Source organism: Camarhynchus parvulus, chromosome 8, assembly GCF_901933205.1.
Source record: "Camarhynchus parvulus chromosome 8, STF_HiC, whole genome shotgun sequence".
In the NCBI taxonomy this organism is placed as follows: Eukaryota; Metazoa; Chordata; class Aves; order Passeriformes; family Thraupidae; genus Camarhynchus; species Camarhynchus parvulus.
The window spans coordinates 166,892-191,134 of NC_044578.1; the positions used below are offsets into that span (position 1 = coordinate 166,892).

The 24,243-nt window shown below is 45.7% G+C and overlaps 2 protein-coding genes across 9 annotated transcripts in view; one reads left to right on the forward strand and one right to left on the reverse strand.

The window, feature by feature from the left end:
- Window positions 1–24,243, forward strand: part of CRYZ (crystallin zeta) — a 60,543-nt gene extending 36,300 nt beyond the window's left edge. The window contains exons 1-9 of one of the 5 annotated variants that reach the window (XM_030953241.1): window positions 15,975–16,039; window positions 16,750–16,877; window positions 17,210–17,362; window positions 18,590–18,753; window positions 19,375–19,426; window positions 20,570–20,719; window positions 21,117–21,218; window positions 21,369–21,464; window positions 21,726–24,243. In XM_030953241.1, coding sequence (XP_030809101.1) covers window positions 16,767–16,877; window positions 17,210–17,362; window positions 18,590–18,753; window positions 19,375–19,426; window positions 20,570–20,719; window positions 21,117–21,218; window positions 21,369–21,464; window positions 21,726–21,887 — 990 coding nt within the window. In that variant the 5' untranslated portion in view covers window positions 15,975–16,039; window positions 16,750–16,766 and the 3' untranslated portion in view covers window positions 21,888–24,243. Of the gene's footprint in view, window positions 1–15,974; window positions 16,331–16,749; window positions 16,878–17,209; window positions 17,363–18,589; window positions 18,754–19,374; window positions 19,427–20,569; window positions 20,720–21,116; window positions 21,219–21,368; window positions 21,465–21,725 lie in introns of those variants that run through there. The other 4 variants (XM_030953242.1, XM_030953243.1, XM_030953245.1 and 1 more) reach the window with 4 other exon arrangements.
- Window positions 9,997–15,920, reverse strand: TYW3 (tRNA-yW synthesizing protein 3 homolog). Of its 4 annotated transcripts, none has more exons than XM_030953248.1 (6): window positions 15,743–15,920; window positions 14,659–14,739; window positions 13,837–13,950; window positions 12,982–13,053; window positions 12,587–12,720; window positions 9,997–12,399 (listed from the first exon to the last, which is right to left on the reverse strand). In XM_030953248.1, exons 1-6 carry the CDS (start codon window positions 15,899–15,901, stop codon window positions 12,195–12,197), a joined length of 765 nt encoding a protein of 254 aa, XP_030809108.1. In that variant the 5' UTR covers window positions 15,902–15,920; the 3' UTR covers window positions 9,997–12,194. The 4 variants fall into 4 exon arrangements, with proteins under 4 accessions (XP_030809108.1, XP_030809106.1, XP_030809109.1 ...); XM_030953246.1 differs by having other exon boundaries at window positions 15,635–15,920; XM_030953249.1 differs by having other exon boundaries at window positions 9,999–12,399; window positions 13,852–13,950.

Below are 24,243 nucleotides of genomic sequence, written 5' to 3' on the forward strand. Positions count from 1 at the left end.
TGTGGTGTGAAAAGTGTAGGCTTACACTGTTTCCATCTGCAGTGAGTAATAATGGATTGCAGTGTTTGGTTTGAGTATCAGCTGCCTTTGCAGCTCAAACCCAGCATTTGTGTGTCTGTCTGGGAGTTCCTCTGGGGCTGGTTCTGCACACAGGTGCTCAGGTCTGTTTCCAGGGGCACAGCTGGCACCCACAGGGCTCCATCACACCGTTGGCACCAGGGACCCACAGCACAGGCTGAGCCACCCTCAAACAAGGCTGTTATTTGGGCAAGCTTTGTAACAGCTCACCCTGCCTCAAAGACCCCCTTAACAAATGTCGGTGGCTGATGCTTGGAGAGAGCTGCCTGAGGCTCTGCTAGGGATGCGCCTCCACAGACCGTTGGGCAGTGCAAGAGAAATGAGTGAGGCAAAGGTGTTCGGTACTGTGAGGTATCAGCAGGTGCTTTACCTGCTGCTTTGGGCATGCTGCAGCCACGGCCAGAGGCTAAATCTCCTGTTAAAAGGGAAACTGTTATTTGCTTGTGGAAAGACAGAGGTAAAATGGAGCATATTCTCTACACAGAGAAGCTACTGGAAAGCAAAAGACAGAGATCAATTCTCTCAAGCTGGGGGCCTCAACTACAATTACAAATCTCTTTTACTCTATTTTATTTGCACTTTTATCAGGAGCTTGTTTTGTTAAATTCCTAGAGGTGTCAGTGCTCCCTATGGCAGGAATGAGGCAGTGCAATGGTTCATTGCCTGCTGCACTTGCCATGATAAAACTGCTCATGCTAGTATGTATGTTTATTTATATACCCAGGAAACTCTTCTTGCAGTTTACTTTTGCTTGGTCCAATTGTACATTCTCCATCAAATTACTAAACCTTGGTATCCCACTGGAAACCACCCTCTATCCTCAACTTGCTCTAAGACTGACCTAAGCAGGAGTGTTTTGACATCAATTCCAGACTCTGACTCGTTGGAAGCATATCTTGCTCCAGATTTAAGACTGTAACTTGGTAACTTGGACACGTGTGTCATGTTTGTGTGTTGATTGTTTGTGGCCCAGGTATTTGGGCTGCTAATGCAGCAGAATAATTCAGAACTGTCCTTGTTACTGTCAGACAAAAGATCACTAAGGTTTGGAACAGAAAGAAATATTTGTTAGTGAAATTTCCTCCTTTGGTTTTGCCCTTAATCACTTTTCTGACCTAGGTCCAGGCTTGGTACCAGCTGGTGCCAGGAGACCCTAGGCCCTCAGGCCTCTGCACAAGCTGTGCTGCAGTGGTGGGTTCTCTGCCTGTGTTGCAGCTGGAGAAGGATGCAAAACTCCCTGGGACACCTTGCTGGGTGACACCATTGTCACCTTGTCTGTGGCTGACAGTGAGGCAGCAGGAAGGGAACAGAGGGGCTTGTGTTCTGAAACAGATGGAACTGAAATTATTTGGCTGAGCACTTTTCACCCAGTTCTAATTTTAAAATGTACACTGATGAACAATCTTCTGGAGTGCCTCATCCATAGCTGTGAAGATCCACATCTTTTCCACAGAGAGGTAGTGTTGTTGTGCCTGTCATTTTAGATTTGAATTCCAGTCTTTTAAAATGCATTTCTCCATTTGATTTGTGTGCTACTTTAATTTTCTATCCTCTGCATACATCACAGTAATGATAATTCCAAACAATTATTATGATAATAGTATGAAGAACTGATGGGTACTATGAGCTGTAGGAAAAATCTGAGGCATGTCTGATATGAAACTCACTGAAAATAACACAATTTTATGTGATAACCAAATAAAATATGTTGTGAAATTCCTTTTGGGTGACAAGAGCAAGAACAAAAAGCAGGTTCTGTGTTTGTTGGAGGCATACATCATGTCTCACTGGTGAAAGCAAACAGAGCAGGCAATGCATTTGAGTGGGGCTGTAGTTGTACACAATGAGCTCATCCGGGTCCAGGTGCAGCCATCAAGGAAACATTTGACACCATGAAGTTCCTTAAGCTTCAGATGCTGGTATTTCTAGAAAGTGAGTTATTTAATGTAAGTGTAAATACCAGGCAAGAAAGGGAGCTGCTTTTCATAGTGTGGGAAGTCATGTGCATGCTCAATATAAATACAATTAACCATTTCATACCTTTGCACAGCAAGAAAAGGTTTGATGATGTAGGAACTGTGATATTAGCCCTCTGTACTCTTTTGATACTTGAAACAGTGACAGCATTGCCTGCAGTTTTGCCAAAAACTAGATGTGAGCTTCTGCCTGCAAAACAGCCCTCATGCCTCCTGCCCCAAAGCGGAGGCTGTTCCCAGCTGCTCTTTGCAGACTCAGCTTGGTGATTTTCCTGTCTTCACACGCCTGGGCTCTTTCCTAGAGCCAACCTAGAAGGGTGTCGAGACCACGGCGTGTCAGAAGGGAACTGTGGCTGTCATTCTTCCCAGGATGGAGGGGCCCTGGCCGGGACCCAGGGGACTGTGCCTGGGCAGGACTGGCCACTGCAGGGGCTGGGAGCAGCAGATTCCCACCAGCTGTTGGGTGTCTGTGTGTGCACCCAGTGTAAGGAAAAGCCTGATGGTTTGTGTTCATGGATGTGTTGAGAACTGGACTTGGGCAAGGAAATTGCCTTAGGCTAAGCAAAACATATAATTTAATATTAGTAAGGAAGACAGCCTCCAACTGCATTCTAAATTATTTTTTTCTACATTGGAGAGCAGGAATTCGTACATTTTTCACTCTTTGCCTCCTTTTTGAAATGATTTTTAAGCAGTCTATCAAGTTGGTAAAGAAAAAAAGACAGTAAATTATCCTTTTGTAATGTTGTTAAGTGGGGGGACATCAATGTAGTTTAACACATTAGGGAGGGAATTAAATAAAAGTTGGTTAGCAAAACTCTAGGCCAAGCTCTACTGTCTGCAGATGTTTATTCTCCTAAATACAGATACCGAATCTCTTCCGATTCTAAAGGCTGTTTTACACTTCTTTTTATTTTCTAGAGAAAACTCCTCATGAATATTTTTAAAATTCTTATGTTTTGGCCTTCACTGTCATACTTCGATCCTGAAATGTATTTGTCATACCTTTGTGCAGGACTGGAAATAAATTACCCTGGGTCAAGTTCTGTTTATACAGTGGACTGCTCTTGCAGAATTACCTCCTTGACTTAGTAACTTCCTTTCGGATGACATTTCTGCCAGAAAGAAGACAAATTGGCTAAGGTCAGCGTGCGGATCAGCTCAGCGTGTAGGAGGAAATTGTAGCGGATCAGCCAAATTGCGATGGCTCTGGCTGGTGGCAGCGCGGCTCAGCCCGTGCCGGCGCTGAGCCCCACAGCCCAGGGCTCTGCAGCAGGGTCGTGCTGCAGCATGGCCAATTCCAACCTTTCTGGAGCAGACAGAACTCAGCTGGAGCAGTGACTGTGAATTAGATCAGCACAGGGATCCTTTTGGATCTACGCTGAGTGCGCAGCTGCCTTTCAGACTGCTTGTGTCAAACGCAGCGATACCCGGCTCTACCCAAAGAGCTTGTGGGTCTCTGCAGATGGCACACTGTGAGATTTTCCTGCAGTTCCTCTCACTCATTCCTGCAACCTTCTTTGAAATTGTTGTCTTACAAGTATCTGGGAGCTGACAGCTTGCAGCTGAGCCTGTTCTCTTCATCCACAACGGCAGGGGGGAGGATGCTGAATTTGCTTCCTGATGAGTAACATTGAGGCACAGGACTGAAGGATTGGATGCAGATCCCGTAATCCCACTCTTGATGAGTACCTCGGCACTGCTCTTTGTAGATCTGGATGTTATAATAGACCACATTATGTTAAATAGAACATGTTATGTTATACAGAACATATTATATATTTGTTATATATTTCACATTATTTATTTTACTTATACATGTGAAGCCAAACAAATATGAGTTGTGAGAAACAGTTCTGCTGAAGTCAGTGGCTTTATATTGTATAGAATTGGTTGTAAGAGGGCAGTGGAAGCTGCAGGTATTGGCCAGAGTGGAGCCAAAAACTTTGCAGAGCCTTTGCAGAAAATGCTTGAGAAGTTGAGCTGCCCCTCAGCCCCCTGCCCATCTCACAACCTGCCCTGGCAACATTCCCTGAGGCAGGGGCAGTGTGAGCCACATTTGCAAGCACTGTTACTGCACCTCAGCCCCCTCCAAAGTGCCCTCCCATAGCCCAAGCACACAGGGGAAAAGCCAACAGCCAAACTGCATAACATTTAAAATGGTGGCGTTACACTTTCCCTTTGCAAATTCTTCTATTTCTTCTGTGTTCTACAACAAAAGAAATGTAAAGGCCTCCTTTTAATTAAGCTCTGTATCCTTTGAAGTTATTTTGGACTTTTTTTTCACATTGGTGATGTAATTTATGTAAATAATCATCTATCTATGAAAGGAGTGTGTCTGTCAAAAGCTGAAATAAAAAACATCCGTCATTTTGAAGTGATTAACATTCTCCAGATGTTTAAATCATCGGATTTCAGGAGTTTCCCTTTGTTGTGATAATGATATAGTATCCAGAACAAGAATGTTTACTTTTTTGTAGGGGTCAAACATAGATTTTTCACAATCCTATTAAAGCAAGCAGTTTATTGTAATTGTATGTGCAGATGAAAGCATATGCAGTTATTATTATTTCCCTTAATTGTAAACTGCTGCTGGTAATTTTACTGTAAAGCTGAAACAAAAGGAACATACTTGAAAGGACCACCACTGCCCACTTATGTAATCAATTTATAGATGTCAAGTTTGTACCAAGATGGTTATCCCTCTCCCTCGGAGCCCCGGTGACAGGCTACCACCCTGCAGCGCAGTCTCTGCTTTGGGGGCTGCCGGGAGTACAGGAGATGTAGCTGATAATGATTAGTGACAGCTCTGAACCACTGCACTCCGAACGTGCTCAGCTTCAGGCTGCAGGGAGGAAGTGAGACACACATTCCTTCCTGGTGCTGGACCCTGCGGCTGACCAAGAGAATTTTGCCTGTCCTGTGCTGCCCAGCCCACTGTGGTGACTGCAACAGCAGCAGCCTGATGTAAGGAAAAGGAGGGGTATAATCTTGGAAAATGGGTGCGTGTGAAAAATGGACCATTTTCTTTTGCTCTCATAGTCCTTGCAGAGCAACACCCTTCAATTCATAAAACTGGCCAACACACAAGATATGTAGATCTGAAAAGTCACCCCAGTGGCAAGGTCCTCAGAGTTGACAAAATACAACTGGAGAGATCTCCCAGTGGGCTGATGGGTAACAGCAACTGGCCAACCTCCTTCAATGTTTGTTTTTAACAGAACCTCTCCTGAAATATAAATTTAGAAAAGAAAAATATCCCTGGAAAAATACTAGATAGTTGTTCCATACAAATAATCACAGTATCTACCCCAAGACTTGGACTAGGCTGAAATTTTAACTAAGGATTGTTCAAAATATAACATTTTTTCAGTTGCTGGAAGGTGAGCAGATACACCCTGGGGGCATGTTGCAAAGACAGAGGCAAGCTGGCCCTGTGACCACTGCTGCTCTCTGCCTCCAGTTTCCCCTCAGCGATGGTTTTGGCACCCGTCCCCTCTCTGGCTCCAAATGGGCTGTCCTTAGAAAGAGACACAACCTATTGGAGCAATTTCTTCTGTGTCCCACCCAGATGAGCTGGCGGCTGGTGGCTGATGTTAGTGATGCACTAGATCCTCCAAGCTGACATTTTGAAAAACATGTCTGAGGAATAGGTGAGTTACAGACATGCACTAAATACCTCTTCTGCTGCATTTGCAGTTTCCAGCACCAGGAAATATTAGTTCTATTATTTTTCCACTGCCTGTTGTTGCACACAGTCAACAGGACTAGCCTTCTAATGCAACATCACATCATACTGCATCACATCACATCGCATCGCACGGTAAATGTTACATCAATTTCCAGGGCATTACATGGCACAGCCTGGCCCCTGTGTTCCCAGGGCCTATCACACCACTGTAGTTGGGGATTTGGTGCATTTCCATTCACCATGGTTGTAGGGATGTGCCAGTGGCCGACGGAAGTGTGTTTTACTGGGTTAGCTGACATAGTTCCTGCCTGCATAGTTCCTGTTTTCTCCCTGACTATGGGGCAAAACAGCTATTTCAGAGCAGTAGCAATTAAAGGAAAGAGGTCTGTGCCTGTGGCATTCTGCAGATGTGCTGATGTGTTCCTGAGTCCAAAGTGCTGGCAGGCTCTGTGGCTGGACTAGAGTAGGGCGGCCCTGGTGCTGCTCAGCTGCCTCTTCTGCACAGGCGTCACTGGCTGCCACCAGGCTGGGGGGTCAGGGTGACCCCTGGGGTCTGCCAGGCACCAGCCCCCTCAGCTGCACTTCACACCTCCAGAGATAGCTTGGGAGGAGCTCTAAAATACAGTATGCTAGCAAAACAGATAACTTCTGGAAATAAATCATATAAATACAAATTCTTGGCTAAACTCTGAGTTTCAGGCAAACTAAACTCAAGTCCAGCACCCAAACACCCATCAGTGCTTCTGGCTTACTTCAGTCCTTGAGCAAATGACTTCAACGCTATTTTTCATGTAACTGCAGATCTGATATGTACACAGAGCCAGATGACAACCAGCCAGCTTCATCTGCCTTCTTTCAACTTCATACTTGTAACTAAAGTTCACACAATATTTTCAGAGACATCCACCCCCACATCCCCCCTCAAAAAAAAAGAAAAAAAAAAAAAAAAAAAAGCATGAGGAAGGCAATGGGAGGATAAAAGACAAACACAAAATGCAGTTCACTTAAAAATATCTCTGCTTGATGGAGGCTAAAAGGTGGCAGCTGTGCCAAAGTAGTGGACCCTAAATCGCTGAGCAAAAAAGAGCAGGGAAGACTCTGATTGCTCCCAGTACTGTGGTGAATGTGTGCTCTCAGCCACAAATCAAGCAAGCTTAAAAAAAAAAACCCGGAAAAAAAAGACTCAATCAAGGCAATAATGGCCTCCACTTCACAATCAGACAAGTGCTTCTACTTCAGAAATCCTACCATTTATGGCTGATTGCTAACCCTGGCCTCATTTCTAATCTAAAGGGTGAGTAATAATTTGGAAAAGGAATTATAACAACTTCCCAACCATTTGGTAAATCGTCATTACTTTAAAGGGGTGTTGGGGAGCTGTTGCTGTTTGTCAGATATTTTTTTCCTGCTACAGCTCTCCTACTTCCACCACTCCTTTTCTCCTTTATCTCATACTGGAAGGGAAGTAATGTACAGTGGAAATATGTAAGAAAGAAAAGTCTGGAGGGATCCTCTGACCGTGGGACTCTGCCATGTAGAAGTTGACATGAAGCACAGAAAGGTGCAATGGCTCTTCCCTTTGTACGGTGCCCAGAGATTCATGCAGGGATCAGTGGGGCACTGAGCATTGTTCCCAGCCCAGGGGCTCCTGCATGAGTTCCCTAGAGTGGGAAACCTTCTGCATTAGGAACTTCCCGAAGGAAAGGATGAGGACCACCCATGCAGGTGGATAGGCGATGCCGGGGCGCTGGTGCATCAAGAGCCTGCTGCCCACCTGACCCCTCACTGGAGCTCCCCTGGCCTTTGGCCTCCCCTGGTCAGGGGCCACCCAGTGGGCTGGAGCTGGTGCTTTGCTGTCCCAGTCCTGCCTGGACTGTCTGGAGTAGGCAAAGAGACATTAACCTTTTGACCCATAGGTTATCCTGATGGGGAGTACCAAGTCTGGGACGCTGAGCTCCGTTTATTGCTTTTATTTTCTGGTTCAAGCAGGGAGAACTGCATCTGTAAATATTTCAGTATTTATGTGAATATTTTTCCATCTTCTGCAAGTCTATTGTGATTTTCACATGCACATCAGAGTTGATCATAGAGGTTATTCCAACCAAAGAACCAAAGCAATTCTGTGATTCTAGGGTTTTCTAGGGAGAAAATATCAAAACAGAGGACTGGGACAATGTTCCTTCTGGCCATCACCTGTGAGGGCCACAGCTGCCCTGGGCAGAACTAAGGACTTTGCCTGGTGCTGCTGTTCTCACTGACAGACTGTTTAAAAACAGATAAAGCTTGATGCAGGAAAAAAGAATCGGGGGGACCTGTGCTGGGGGAGACCTATGCACAGCTTCACCTGGGTTACCTATTCTAATCGTGTGGAAATCATGATGATGTTTTGATAATAGCAGATATTTGTGATCAAAATACCTCTTATTTCAATGATTCAAGGACAAAATGGGATGCTATTGTCTCCCTGGATGAATGTGAGATGTTTTATGAAAGGTATGATCAGTGTGTTCGGAGAATGACAAAATTTCCTTCCTGTCTTGGGAGGTAACTGCAGTACCGGCTGTGCAGCAGAGTCCCTTACTCCTGGTTTGTGCTGTGAAGGGATCTGTGTCTCAGTTATTTATCTCTGTATTTTAAATATGATTTGAAAAGAGACTGATTCAAAAATTTTCAATGACCCAGTGAAATCTGAACTACTTATAGCAAGACAAGAAGTATAATGCTTCAATCAAAATAGCAACTTGGAATGTGTTTTATTAAACAGAGTTCATTTAATACTACCCCAGAGTGCTGTGGATGTGAAAACACATTCTTGAATTGGAACTTTCATATCTAGGTAATAGGAATGAAGGGAAAATGGTCATTTTTAATATTGTACATTTTGGGACAAATTCTGGTCTCATATAGAACTACCCACAGCATTCCTGAGTATTTTCCAAAACTGGTGTGTACCTGGATCCTGTATGTCACTACGAGGTGAATATGTTACAGGAAAAACAAGTAGACCCTGCACAGAGCTCTAAGTGAAATCCTGGCAGATTTAGCTTTCCTATCATTCTCTCTGCAGAATTTTCAAGGTGTCTCAAGTGAGAGAAAACAAAACAAGTCTCAGACTAAGTGCGATTGAAGAAAACTCTGAAATAAGACATCAAGGGATGCAAAGTAACAGAAAAAAGTGGATTATTTATATAAACTCTGGATGCATTTCCCTTGTAAATATTTCTTGATTTTTGCTAGCAATATTATGCAAAAATATTTAAATGAGCAGATTATAAAAGAGCAGTGCTGCATGTGTAACATGGATGCTGAATCTATCAGGGACGGGCAGTTGGGAAGTGATGGGGCCATCTATATCTCCATTAGTGGACAACTGCTGATCATCCCAAGGAAAACAGGTTTTTCCTTGCCAGCTGTTCGGTATTTCGGGAGTTTAAATGGCTTCTGCTGTCAGCCGGAGCGTGAGCGGGGAGGCACAAAGGCTGATATTTCCCGGACGCCTGGCGAGCTCACCGGCGCGGGGAGCGGGACCGGCGGCTGTGGGGGCTCAGCTATTGTCGGTGCCCACGCTGGGCCTCGACCCCGCGCCGGGTCCCGATCCCCCTCGGTCCCGCCGCCGCCAGGCACCCACCGGGACATGAAGCCAAGGAGGGACTGGCGGACCAGAGCAGGCGCGGAGAGCTACGCTCCCTGCACAGTGTTAAAATACGATAAAAAAGAACTTACTAGGTCCTTATTTAGAGAAACGAAAAATCCTGTTCCGTTCACACGGAGGAACTCCAGTGCCTGTACGAATGAATTCTCACCCGCCGTTAGTGCTGGTCGCGCCGGCACCTTCCACCTCTGCCCGAATCCCCGAGACGGAGGGAGGGTGTCAGCTGAGCACCGAGGGGACGTGTCGAGTATCGGGTTCTGCCCCCGCGGCATCGCGCTCACCGCCCGGCGCGGGCTGGGGCAGAGCCGGACGGTTCGGAATGGAGCGGAGCCGGGCGGTTCGGGCTGGGGCAGAGCAGAGCGGCGCGGGATAGGGCAGAGTCGGGCGATGCGGGATGGGGCAGTGGGTGTCCTCTGCCAGCTGGGCCAAGCACCCAACAACCAGGCTCTGAGCTGTCAGAACTGCTCCGCAAAAATCACAATTACAACTATAAAAGCTGATTTTGAGAAAAATATTTCTCTTTTCTCGGGATACTGCAGAAAATAAAAACAAGCTTTTCCCCTCCAGTATAAAATTGACCAAAATAGCATATCTGCTCAGGTATCATAAATAAACTGCATCCAGAAAGCAGAACGAGATCTTTCATGTAATCTCTACGTGGAATTTGGGTGTCATTCTCTGATTTAAGGAAAAGAAAAAGCTGAGAATTCTCTGACCTCGATCTCAGGTAGCTGCCTGCTGTCACACCACTGCCAACACAGCATGTTTGACAGCAATTCTTGCCAGCTTTATTTTCTCCTGGTGTGAAGAAATGAAGTGAGCAGCTCAGGAAATTTAGGTATTTATATAATTTTTAAAGATTCAATTTTCTTAAAGACACACCTTTTTAAAAAAAAACACCCAGCATGTTCCCCTGGCGTACTTTCTACTATGGGTAGATCAGAAGTGAAACATCTCCCATAATATCCCACTATGTAAAATCAAATTCACAAGACATTACAAAGTAATTGTGTATTTTCAGTAACCAAAAGTACTGAAGAGCTGCTAAGCCTCCAGTGCATTATACATATAATATGATAAATTCAAAAACTTGAGACTGATTAAATTAAATTGAGACTTGGTTAAATTCAAGTGAAGCCCTGGCAGGAGTGGAAGCTGAGAGGTGCAAAGTCACCCTGGTCTGGAGATGTCTAACCCCATGTGAGAACACTGATTTCACTGCACTCTGCAGCTGTTACTGCCATGCTCTTGTAAACCATTTTAAGTATCTGAATTTCAGAGGAAGCTGTTTCAAGCGAACACTTGTGCTCCTGACATCTGTGATTTGCATGTACAGAATTATCCCAGTGAATGGGTCAAGTGACTTTGTGTCCAAGTGCATGGATCTGCTGGGGAGCACAACTGGCTGGGAACCTGCGGCACAGCCACAGGGAATGCTGCGGCGCTGATTTGAGTAGTTTCCTGGTGTGGATGTGAAATGCTATGGGGTGAGAAATGACAATCAGTTCCTGGAGTGAATGAACCCATCTGTGTCCCCTGAAAAAACTGAGTGCACAGGGAGTGAAATTGTAATTTAAAAAAATTTAACACAGTGAGAGCAAGTATAAAAATACCTTTTAGATTAATTAAGTGGCTAAGCACACTTAGAAATGATAAAAGATTTGACAGTTTTAGGAGTCTTGTTGCTTATTGGTGAATTTCCCTGCAGCCATAAGCCCCAGAATCCCCTTTTCAAGGGTGCTGCCTCCAGCTGCCTCTGGATGCTCTTCCCAATTGCTGCCTGTGCCCTGCACATTGACAGCCCAACAGAATCCCATACAGCAGCTGGAAATAAAACACAGCTTGATAAAATTAACCTCAAAATGAGCTGGTGCAACTTGGGTGAGCATGGGGCAAGGTGTAAGGGCAGCAGTGCATGGAGGAAGGTGTTGCTGGTCCCAGAAACCTCCTCAGCATCACCCTCTGCAACCTTGGATGGATGCAAACAGTTAGGGTGACATTTTTGTGTTAAGATGCCAAAAAGTCTTCCTGAATTTTTTATCATTTTTCAGAGGAATGTGGGATCAGTTTCTGACAAACTGTATTTCTCAGAATGTAAATACTGCAGTGCTGTTACACAGGGTGAGGGTTTGGGCTGTTACAGGGTCTGTGGGCACTGCTTGTGGTTGGTGCTGGTGTCGTCAGTCCCTTGAGCCATGTCCAACACACCAGTTCCAGACATTTTAAGAAATGTCACATGCAGAGGAGAGTTCAGACTATTCTGAACAAACTCCCTGAAATCCACAAGCAACAACTACCTCCTCTGTGTGCAGGACGTGCCCCCCAGGTGGCCCAAACGCACATGAGGTCTGAGACCTGTGCACACAGCGCTACTTTGGAAGGTTTCTGTGGAATTTCCACTGCATGTATTGGATGGTCTTCAGTCTTCAATGCTTGTCTTCCCCTTCCTGAAGGAGAAACCTGCAGAGCCAGCTGGCTCTGCAAAACCCAGAAGTTGGAAGTGAAATGCTGCCACAGAGAACACAGTGAAAAGCTGTAGCAAACCAGTTATTTCTAAGATAACTTATGGAGTACCACTTTGTTAATTTAACAGAACACTTTAAAAACTCCCAAAACATTCTATGGCTTTGTTCTCTGTGTCCTGTAGCTACACCTGCTCACTATTCTGTTAATTACCTTTTTCCCTGGTCAATGTGCATGAGAATATTACTACTTGGAGCACAGGAGTATATAAACCTCTTAAAAAGAGCATTACAATAACTTTTTCAGTTCACCATTTGCTTTCAAATGTCTTAGTCTAGATCATGATTTCAGCAAACAGACCAAGACTGCTTTCAGTATCATCCTGGGGTTCCAGCTCTCTGCTGGGATCAGCCTGTTCCTGAGCAGTCCGTCTCTTTCTTCTGTGCATGTACACAGAGTGGCTCTTCTCTAGCCCCTCGGGAAACAAGGTGTCTGCAGGGACAGCAGCTTCCAGAGCCAGCTCCAAGCCTTTGTGGAACCTAGACACAAACGATTCTGTAGTTACTGTTTTTATACATTTGCTCAGGATCTGAAAATTACTCTGAGAAACTAATGCTTTTAGAATGTAATCAAAACATGCGAGGGGAGAAAAGTGGTTACTAACATTTTACTTAATACTGAAGAAAAATTAGATGTCATGAACAGAACTGGTGTTTTCTTACAAACCTGTCAATCCTCTTTCTGTTTTCTTCCATTTTCTGATTGGCTACATGTACCAGAAATTCAATATATTCTTCAGAGACCATCAATCTCCCTTTGTGGCTCAATGGAACTTCTAAGCAGTGAGTGCTCCGCACAGCCTGAAAACAAACATATGATTTACCTGGAATAAAGTTTTTTAGTTTATGAAGGTTATTTAAATAATGTAGGGAGTTCATTATAGTAAAAAACCTGCTTATCCATATGATTATTTAGGTTGCTGTCATCTAAAGCAGCAAGCTATTTCTTTGCTATAGCATGCCCTGTGACAACTCCTAAGCACCAGTCAGGCCTTGGCTGATACAAAAATCAAGGTTAACAACACAACTTCATTACATCCCTCACAGTAGCTGAGTACTTACCATTGTAATTTTTCCTCCTCTGCCAACTGTAATACCAGAGTTTCTGAACCCAGAGTCAATAGCCACTGAATGCTGCAGAAAAAATAAATACTTAAACAGGTCTTGTACACTTTCACAGCAAAAAATATTTATGGATGCCTTGCAATGCAACATACAATCTCAATTTTGCAAAAAACATATTCAAATCATCTACCCAGACTCATTAAAAAACAGTTACATTAAAATCCTTTTTAAGATCAAACCCACAAATGGTGGGTGGTTTTCAGAGGCCCACAGCGGATCCTAATTGAATCCATCAGTGCAGAAGGGATGCAATGTCTCTCTGGGCACTGAACTGTTTTATCCCAATGAGCTGGAACTTCACAGACAGTCGTGCCACGCGCTGACAATGATGAGCGCAGCTACACTCCACGTGAGTCCCTCAGCTCTTCTGCACCAATGCCAAAACAAGCCCAGCACAGCACACATCGCTCTCCGCAGTCATACTGGAAAAGCAGAAGGCAAAGGCATCATTCAGTGCACTGAAAATGGAGCCAAATGGCCTGGCTGGTAGCAACGTACCATCTAAAATCCAGCCCCTTCAGCCAGTGAGAGCAGCCCAGGCCCCTCAGATAGCATTTCATGCAGCAGTCTGCTTCAGCTCTAAGACTGAATTGCAGGTGAGTCTTTTTTCTTTCTAAGTACAGTAAAACCCTCACCAAGTTTAAAGCTGTGTTTTTTCATCAGCTTACTTTACTACTCTAATTATTAAACACACAGCACACCTGGGACTGTTTCTAAGTGCAACTGCTTACCCAGGAGCCAATACTTTTATTTTTGCAGGCAAGAATGTAACAGAACAATGCCACATTGTACTTGACGTGGCTTTACCAGCAGCTGGGCATCCTGCAGCTCTCGACACAGCACGTGAAGAACAAATGGTTCAAACTTGAACACAACATCACCAGTGGCTTTCTTGAGTGCTGTCATCTGGAAAATATACCAAAGTATTTATATAAAAGAGAGTATCTCCTCTCGTTAGAGTTAACAACACCCTACTGCATATTCCTTGGCCTGAAACTTTAGCAAACTTTGCTTTGCTGGAACAAATACTAATGAAAACAAATACTAATGAAAACAAATATTCACTCCTGTGCATGTGAACTACAAACTGAGTGAGAACATGCTGATCTTGCAACTGCCTCTTTTGTGTGACAAAGCAATATATGCAAAGAGTAGATTATTTTGAAAGCACACTAAAAATGAAAAACGCTGCACTATAGATGTTTTTAATTTAAGGATATTTAATGATACTAAATTAAGAATGCTATATAAGAGATTCCCTGTTACACCACCTTCAGGTATCTGTCTGCTTGCACAGCAAGCTGGGCTCAAGAGATTTTTTTAATTCAAGAGTTTTAAATATGACCTCAGACAGCGTGAAATTATATAAGTTTCTGGAATATCAGCTGCCTTTATAACTATGCAGAGAATTTGATACTGAGTTTAAAAGCATTCTCTTAAAATAGGCCTGAAGATTTTATTAAGCAACGCATCTAAGGAAAAGTTAATTTTGAGAGTCAAGTATCAATTCACGTTAGTTGCAAGAATAAAAACCCTTTGACACCATGTGTTTTCTATGACAACTGGAGCATTTCCATGAATAAAAATAAAGGCTGTATCTCACTGTGCCCTTACCACATCGCCTTTGACACACGGGTCATGTGTTACCAGGAGCCACGTGCAGTTCTTCTTCTGGATGCCCATGCCATCTGTGTCCTGGTGATCGACAGAAACCATTAAAGTGGCTCGGCAGCTCAGTGAGGTTTAATCTCGTGCTGCTACAAAAACGCTCCTTGGAAATAAAGAAGCAGCCCCTTGAAGCAAGAGCCAATTCACACCGTGACCAGACCCAGTGCCACGATCCCCCTGCCGCTCCGTCACCCACCACCCCCGCCTCACGCACCGTCCCCATCCCCTGCCGGTCCCGTCCCTCCCGCACCGTCACCATCCCCTGCCGGTCCCGTCCCTCACGCACCGTCACCATCCCCTGCCGGTCCCGTCCCTCCCGCACCGTCACCATCCCCTGCCGGTCCCGTCCCTCCCGCACCGTCACCATCCCCTGCCGGTCCCGTCCCTCCCGCACCGTCACCATCCCCCCCCGGTCCCTCCCGCACCGTCACCATCCCCTGCCGGTCCCGTCCCTCCCGCACCGTCCCCATCCCCCCGGTCCCTCCCGCACCGTCACCATCCCCTGCCGGTCCCGTCCCTCACGCACCGTCCCCATCCCCTGCCGGTCCCTCACGCACCGTCCCCATCCCTGCCGGTCCCGTCCTCACGCACCGTCCCCATCCCCTGCCGGTCCCTCACGCACCGTCCCCATCCCCTGCCGGTCCCGTCCCTCACGCACCGTCCCCATCCCCCGCCGGTCCCTCCCGCACCGTCACCATCCTTAGCACCGTCCTTTCATTCAGCACCCATCTGTACACCCCGCTCCGCACCGTCACCATCTCTACAGTCCCCATCCCTGCGGTCCGCCTCACGCACCGTCCATCCCCTGCCGGTCCCTCACGCACCGTCCCCATCCCCTGCCGGTCCCGTCCCTCACGCACCGTCCCCATCCCCCGCCGGTCCCTCCCGCACCGTCACCATCCCCTGCCGGTCTTTCACGCACCGTCCCCATCCGCTGCCGGTCCCGTCCGTCACGCACCGTCACCATCCCCTGCCGGTCCCGTCCGTCCCGCACCGTCACCATCCCCTGCCGGTCCCGTCCCTCACGCACCGTCAGGATCACCCTCCCGTCGCACGAGCTCGTGGTGCAGAAGCTGTCGCGCGCATTCAGGAGCCGCGCGAGCTCCGCGGCTCGCGCGTCCAGCGCGCGCTTCCGGCTGGGGTCGGGCCGCGCGAGCCGCTGCGCCTTGCGCCGCGCGAACGCCGCCATCGCGGGGGGACGGCGTCCTACGGCGGACAAACCTCGCCGCGCGGCCGGGCGGCGCGGCGGGGCGGGGCGGGGCGGGGGCGGTAGTGGTACGGCCCCGCCCTTCTCCGGGCTCCGCCGCGCGGCAGCGGCGCTCCGCAGGTAGGCGGTGGGCGCGGGGGCTCCCGGGCGCTCGTCCGGGGAGACGGGACGAGAAGGCAGCGGGTCTGCGCTATCCTTGCCAAGCTCCACAGCCACGGCGACACAGCCGGGCTACACCGGGGCGACGGCTGTACGAGGCGGCCCGAAGGGGCGGGGCCTGAGCGCAAGGAGCGCTTCCGGGGCACGGCCTGACGTCGAGGCGGATCGGGGAGCGGGCCGTCGCGGCGGAGGCGTGTTTGTGGGCGGGGCCTGGCGGCGGAACAGTGTTTGTGGGCGGGGCCTGACGTGCAGGTATGTTTGTGGGCGGGGCCTGACGCTACAGGTGTGTTTGTGGCGGGGCCCGGCGGTGAGAGCGTGTTACGGGGCGCGTCCCATCGAGGCCCGTCGTGCCGGGGCCGCATCGTGCTGGGCACGGCCCTGAGCCCTCTTACCTGCCAGTGGCAGCCCCGCTGGCCGCGGGGCCAGGCTGTGCTTGCCGTCCTCCTCGTGCCCCGGATCCCCGAAGGTGCTCCCAGCGGGGAGGCCCAGAGCAGCCCGGGGGCCTTCTCTTGCCCCGCTCCCTCCCCTCCCTCCGGTTCGGTTCGTTATCAAAGGATCGATCGCCCTTCGGCCCCGCGGTGTGTGCCGTGTTCCAGGCAGTGTCCGCAGGGCAGGTGGCTCAGGCTGCCCATGACCTGAACAGGTACCAGCGGTCTCCTTGTGTCTTTTAGCAGAGCCGCTGGTCGCCATGGCAGCCACCAGGAGTGTGATGAGAGCGGTCCGAGTGTTTGAATTTGGTGGCCCTGAAGTTCTTAAACTCCAGTCAGATGTGTTAGTTCCTGTTCCAAAAGAAAACCAGGTATATGTGAGGTCTGTGAAGGAAGATAGTGATAATGAATGTTAACAAGTGCCTGCAGGACAGAATGAGAGATACAACCAAATCCCTACACCTAGAGTACGTGAGTTTTGGTCAGTGTGTTCATACTACTTGAGATATCATGCTTAACAAATGTGGGCTCTTTGCTGTGGGTGATATATTCCACATCAGGATTTCCCTGAAATTAGCTTCACTTTGACACTGGGTTGTTACAGAGGCTGTTTGAGAATTCAGTAAAAATGCTACAACACCATGCTGTGAATTCAAGGGCTAAATCATTTTAGTTATTGCTTAAGAAGTGTCTTTTCTTTTAGGTATTAATTAAAGTCCATGCCTGTGGGGTAAATCCTGTTGAGACATATATTCGTTCTGGGACGTATGCCAGGAAACCAGCTTTGCCCTACACCCCTGGCTCGGATGTGGCTGGGGTGATTGAAAGTGTTGGGGAACACGTGACTGCATTCAAGGTATTTACACACTGGGGTATAATTCACCATTGTTTCATGGGTCCTCTTTGGCTGATTGCTGTGCTACTGTACCTGGTTTTGTTGCTTATAATCCTGCAATCTCTTCAAGGGGGGAAACCCCTCCATGGACTGGTACAAGCACACAGTGGGATCCCACTGGCAAACCAGTCTGCTGGTGGGACTGTGAGGAATGCTGTGCCCTCCTGAAGCTCAGAGCTCTCACAAGAGGCACTGCAGTCTGTCTGCTTAAAGCAGTGATATCTGGCGTACAAAAGTTGGGGTTTGGAGCTGTTTTTCTGGCATTGCAGAAAAAGTTGAGATTGGAAGCTTCTTGCTGGGGGTAGTAATTTCAGGCAGAACTAAAATTTTTTCTGTAAAGCATTTGAGAAATGGAAATTGCTTACTTATAAAGCTCCATAAATTCTGTTACTTGTCACTGAAACTGTTCAAAAACCGTATTACTCCTGTCTAGTAATTTTATTTGGATTTCTCAGTGGGAAGGTCTCAGGACAGGAGAAGGCAAATATCAGTTTGCTGAGAAAGATATCAATTTAGTTTTTAAATTGGTTCTCCCATTTAAGTCATTAGACATTTGGTCCCAAACCAACATAAAAATTGTAGGTAAAATTGGGCTGGAATTTCCTGATCTGGAATTTATGTAACAATTTTGGGAGATCTGAGAGACAGGGTTATCAAGAGAGAAGAATAATCTTCTTTCATATTTTCATACTAACAGTTTGCTATATCTGCTATGTGTGACTTTTTGCTTCCTCTGACAATTGTGATGCTCTTGGCTTGAATGAGAGAGAGGTGTCTTAGGGTATATGGAGGGGAGAAATATTTCCACATTTAAATAATTTAGAAATGTTTCTTTTGTGTTTGTAAAAGCTTTTGAGGTTTTGCATTTGGAATATGTGCATGGAATTCCTGACTTCAGTCAAAGTTCATTAAGGTTCATATTAATGAGGCAGTAGGTTTATGTGTTACACTGCAGGGTGGGGTTATAATTATGATACTTAGATTTAAGTATAAGAAATTATACAGTTTGTGTTGCATTGATGGTATGTATCGGATTTTATAAAAATTTCTTTGACAAATGTAACTAGTTATTTTTGATAGGAGAACTGTTAGGAATAGCCCAAACCCCTGTAAATTTCATCTTAATGTTTATGAAGGAAAAAGTAAGGGAAATTATTGATTTCTCTGTGTTCTCTCTTTCCATTCTAGAAAGGTGACAGAGTTTTCACCCTTGAAACACTTTCTGGAGGATATGCAGAGTATGCAGTTGCTGCAGCCAACAGAGTCTTTCCTTTGCCCGACAAACTGGACTTCAGGCAGGGAGCAGCGATCGGAGTGCCCTACTTCACTGCCTACCGGGCCCTTTTCCAGAAGTAAGGCACCAAATCCATGTTTGTGCACTTTAATCTTTGGTATTTACAATGCCAAAGTTTGTATTTTCCCTGTCCTATAAAAGGGGGGGGTTGGTGAGTGGGAAATGTTTAAAAACGTTACACTGATGGAATTGTCAGATAATTGTGATCTAGAAGCTTGTGACTGTGTTTTCCTGCTAAGTCTTTTTTCTTGAGGGAACCTACCTGAAAAGGCTTCATGGAATAAAATATGTGACTCCCTTTCAGTACTCACTGGTCTTTTGGCTGGGGAAGAAAAAGAGCAATAGTTCTAATTTCCTCAGTAAGCAGACAGGTGCTGTGGAGCAGAACCACTGCTTTCCTGTGGCAGGCCAAAGTCCTGAACTGAAGCTCAGTACCAGGCTCTCACTGGCTGCTGGCTGCAAGTTGCTTCAAGTCATCAGTCACAGGATTTATTTTGCCTCCTTGTTTTCCCAAAAAGGCTTATGATATCTGTTTAGCCATAAATTGGAATATAATTGGAACATAACCTGGAAGCAATGCTGTGTGAGCAATGAGATTTGATGTCAGTATCTGCAACCCCATGCTCAGTCAGTATGTGCTCCAGTCACAGTGCCAGCATTTCTTGTGTTCTTCTCCTAGAGGCTGTGCCAAAGCAGGGGAAAGCGTGCTGGTTCATGGTGCTAGTGGGGGGGTAAGTATTCCAAGGAGGCAAGTGGTAGAGAACACTGCTCTCTGTCCTTCCTGGGATATGAGTTATGGTCATATTTGTATCAATAGATTAGCAGATTAGGTTTTTATTTCAGATACTCTAGGATACACTTTCTCAGGAAAACCCTGTTATTCCCAATAACTGTGAGACTGCACGAGTGCTGGTGTGAGTTCCCCAGTCAGAGGGTCACATACTGAACAGGTGTTTGCTGCAGGTGGTAGTTGGTCTGGAAGTTTTATTGCTGATAGCAGAAAGCTGTAATTTTCCAATATGTACAAATTGTTCCCAGTCCTCTGAGAATAAGTCACCGGTGCAGGGTAACTGTGCATTTCTGTTTGCATTCTCATGTTTTACCCATGAGCCAACAGCTGGCTGCACAAGGAAAGGTACTGGAATATATAAACCTGCGACCGAATGCTACATGAAATTGCACTTCTAGTTTTCTTTGGGTTTTCTTGACAAATTTACTTTAGATCTTTATGACTCAACATTTTAGTTTATCTCCCACACTCTGCAGTTGCTCACTTTCTGGTGATGCACCAAACAGCTGCTGTGAACCAGAAGCCAAGGTTCCTTAATTATTTGTTAGACAACAAAAAGATGAATTCATATCTTATTCTGAGATACTAGCATGGCATTTAGCATCATAAGTCTTTTTTAAAATTTTCGTAAACTAAATGTAGTGCTTCTATTTTTGCTGGAGTGCAAAGCTGGTAGGAGACACTGAGAATTCACTTTCTAAAGTAGTGTTAATAAAATTTGTGCTTGCAGATTTTCTTTGCAATATATAATGCTGGTATTAATAGCAGGTGATTCTGTGAAGAGAAGAATTTCCTTGGATTTGTATAAAAAATATAGGGCCCAGGTTTGACAGATACTCAGCATTCTACATTGATGTGTGTCAAATGCTGATAGCTATTAAAAAACCTCAAAAATTTACCATGCCTTGGTAAATATCGTTTCTTTTTTAAAGATTATTTAGCTGTCTTTTAGATCCAAATTATTGGCTAAAAAACACTTTACCAGGCTAGCTTTTCAAATGGGGAAGTTCCAAGTCACTGGTAGATTACTTAAAATTCTAAGAAAGAGGTAAAATAATTTTCTCTTTTTTTTTTCTCCCTTCAGGTGGGACTAGCAGCATGTCAGATTGCCAGAGCTTGTGGTTTGAAGGTTTTGGGCACAGCAGGAACTGAGGAGGGAATGAATGTGATCCTGAGAAACGGCGCTCACCAAGCCTTTAATCACAGAGACCCGAATTACACAGAGAGAATTAAGGTAGGCCTGTGTCTGGACTCAAGAATGCAGGTAGTGTTGTTCTTAACAATGTGTGAGCAGTTGTTTGCAGAAGACTTTAAAATAGATTTATCTAGGATCAATACTATACTGCCTTTTTCATTTCTACACAAGGAAAAACTTTCTCGGGCTGGAAGAGCTGAGCTTTCCTCACAGGCAGTGGCATTTAGAACTTCCTACATTCAGCAAATTCTAGTGTGGGATCACATCACAGGTTAGCACAGCAAAATGTGCTACAAATCAGCTCATTTGCTGTCAGCTACAGCACAAAGGCTGCATTGAAAATTTAAACAATGAGCTGTAAAGTGGATACTTTCTGGAGTGTTTAAAATTAAAGATGGTACCCAAGCACTAAAATAACATCCTGTGTCCTGTACAGGCATGCACAGGGCCAGGAGGAGTGGATATCATCATAGAAATGCTCTCTAATGTCAACCTGGATGCTGACTTGCAGCTGCTGTCCCATGCAGGGAGGGTGATGGTGAGTGTTTGTGTCGTGGGCCAGGAGAGTGACAGTGAATGTTTGTGTCCCTGAGCAGGGAGGTGATGATGGGTGCTTGTGTCACTGATTTTGTGCATTCAGCATCGCTCTGAACAGTTCTGACTCGATGCTTTGGACTCCTTTGGGCAGGTTGTGGGCTGCAGGGGACGCGTTGAGATAAACCCAAGAGACACAATGAGCAAGGAGTCCAGCATAATTGGAGTGAGTCTGTTTCTTGCAACTGAGGTGAGGAGCATTTCTCTTTTTAAGTGTGCTTTATTGACTTGTTCCAACACCCTTCTATTAACAGTTAAAATTATTTGGAGGAATGAAAGAATAATTTCACGGTAACAAACTTGTTAGTTCATTCCTTTATGTTTTGATTCAATCTCAGAACATCATAAAATATTTTCAGGTTGTGGAATTTGCTTTAATTATTGCATAAATTGCCAATACTATTCTGAAATGCCAAGACCTTGTCATAAACACTATGTTTGTTACATGCAGGAGGAAAGGCGTGAATGTGCCACAGCAGTCCTTGATGGCATAGAAGCTGGCTGGCTGAAACCAGTAGTGGGCTTGGAATATCCCCTGGAGAAAGTAGCCAAGGCTCATGAAGACATTATTTGTAGCAGTGGTGCCCGAGGGAAGATGGTGCTCCTTCTATAAAGGAGCACCCTTTTCCATTTATTTTGTAGCTGTTCTAACTGCACCTTTGCTTACATGGTTCACTGAATGTATGTTATAAACATGCCTTTGATCATGTTTGACAGTAGCAGAAAATGCTCACTTAGATGAATTAGTTAACATTTTCTTTTTGTAATGAGCAGAGTTGCATTTTCTGTAAAGTAATTTTGGTAGCTTTTTTGATTGATGTGGCAATAATAAATTTTCTCTGCTGGCGTACTTTGTGCCACAGGGAATGGTAGGGTTTGGTATCATGGAACATGTGAAGGCAGAGTGAGGCCACTGTAGGTAACAGAATGAAGATGCTTTTGACAGATACACAAAAGCAAATAACTCACTATGTGTGTTAATTAGAACTGTAAATTCTTTTAGCCACAAAATGTGTACTCAGATTTTGTACTCAAATTTTGTCATGTAATTTACTTGAAATTAAAGCTTTTACTGACAAAATAGTTTCCAGCTCAAAAGAAGGGCAGAACCTCTCAAACATGAACTGTTTGGAGCCGAGGCAGTTCTACTTGTCTGTGCCTCTAAGGCTGAGGTGACAGTATCCTGGCTCATCCAGAGGGACTGTCACTCTGGAGCTGCATGCTGGGATTTGCCTCTTTGGAATGACAATCATGACTGAAGCAGCTGATTTCTGGATGGTGAATGGCTGATTGTGAAGATTGCAGTTCTTCCTATGAGCTTTAATAAAAGTCTCCTGGATCCCTGGCTGCACTGAGAGTGGAGGGGAGAGTGGAGGCTGCATGGCTTTGTGGCAGGAGAGTTCCTGTGAAATTCCATCTGCTGAAGTGGGCAGGGCACAGCCTCAGCACTAGGGCTTGTGTGCAGGTGTCTATGTGAGGCCACTTTGCCATGACACTGGGGTCATTCCATTGTGTCTTGTTCTCATAAACCTTAAGTCCATTGCACAACAGATGGTGTTGCCAGGAAAGATGGTGGAATGTTTGTAGAGTTAATAATTTCCACTTAGTGTTTCAGTGAGTGGTTTCAGAAAGCTGCTTGGGGAGAGAAGGACAAGGCTAGCTCAGCTGTGGGGCTGTCTGCCAAGGTGCAGTGGGGTCTTTCCTCCCTCTAGGCTGTCCCAGGGCACTGAAGCTGTTTTTCTTGTTTGTAGCACTTCCCACAGGAGTAGGGAGCTGTGGTTTTTATGTGAAGATTTAAGTGATTCACCTGGTGTAAGTGGTGTGTAGCTAGTGTCTCTGCTGATTATCCAGGTGAAAGGTGCTGACTGTTCCTGCTGTCTCAAGCAGAATGTGGCCTGAGCAGTGGTGTCAGTTGGGAACCTGCTATTCCTCTGGACAACTGTTAGAGGAAGTAAAACATCTCTTAATATCAAAGTACTAAACAGAGGTTAAAAGTAATGGTTAATGACATATGATTGTGGAGATGATGTGCATAAAAAGTATATACCTTTCTTCTATATTCTTCTGTATGCAAATAATATTTTTAATTCAGTCTTAATTTAGTAGAGGTCCATGAATGAATGAGAGGCTGATGGTTTGCAGTGGCTCCTTTCTTGCTTAGTGCTGCCACTGCATCGTGGATGATGTTTAGAGGAGAAATTCAGAGCAAGTCTCTGGTCTGTCCTCATCGTTGTTGTCCCAAGGGCTGTGGTTGTAGTGGAGTTTGTCACCAGAAGGTGTCAGAGCAGTTCTGTGTTACCACCTTATCGCTGCTCCCTGCCAGGTGACCTGGCAGAACAGCACAGCAGGACTGGGACTGACTTGCTGGGAATATCGTATAACGTTTATTCTTCTGTCAGTTTCCAATGTACTGTATAAATTGAAGGATTTTTTTTTTATTTTGGAAGAAGTAATGTGGATAGAACTAATGAGGTCGGGCTCAGGTATGTCTGATTTATGCAAACCACCAATCTAGGAGATTTCCAGATGTCATCCTGGAGAGTCCTTGGTTTCGCTCTCTTTTTGGGACATGCTGCCCCTTGGCAGTGCAGAAAAGGATGAGGGAGAGAGTGAGGGCCACAGACCATTGAATGTGGCGGAATAATTATCTCAGTTTGTTGAGAATCTTCTCCTGATTTGACTGGATGGGATTTTGGAGGCAGTGGTTCCCTATTGCAGCATGCTTGGTGCTGCCATGCGTGGTTGGGAAGGTTGAACAGGCTCTTGTATTTGTGCCGATTTTGGCATCTGCAGGAGAGGCTTGGGGTTCAAAGAGAGGAGTTGTGTACAATGCAAGGCTCTGGAAGCTGCTGTTCTATGTGTTTCTAAAACAGAAAAGAGTGGAATTGTTCTGAAAAGCAGCTGCTCTTGGTTAATCTCATTGTGCCCCAAATAAATGCTGCTTACATTTTCTAGTCATTAAAAGTCTA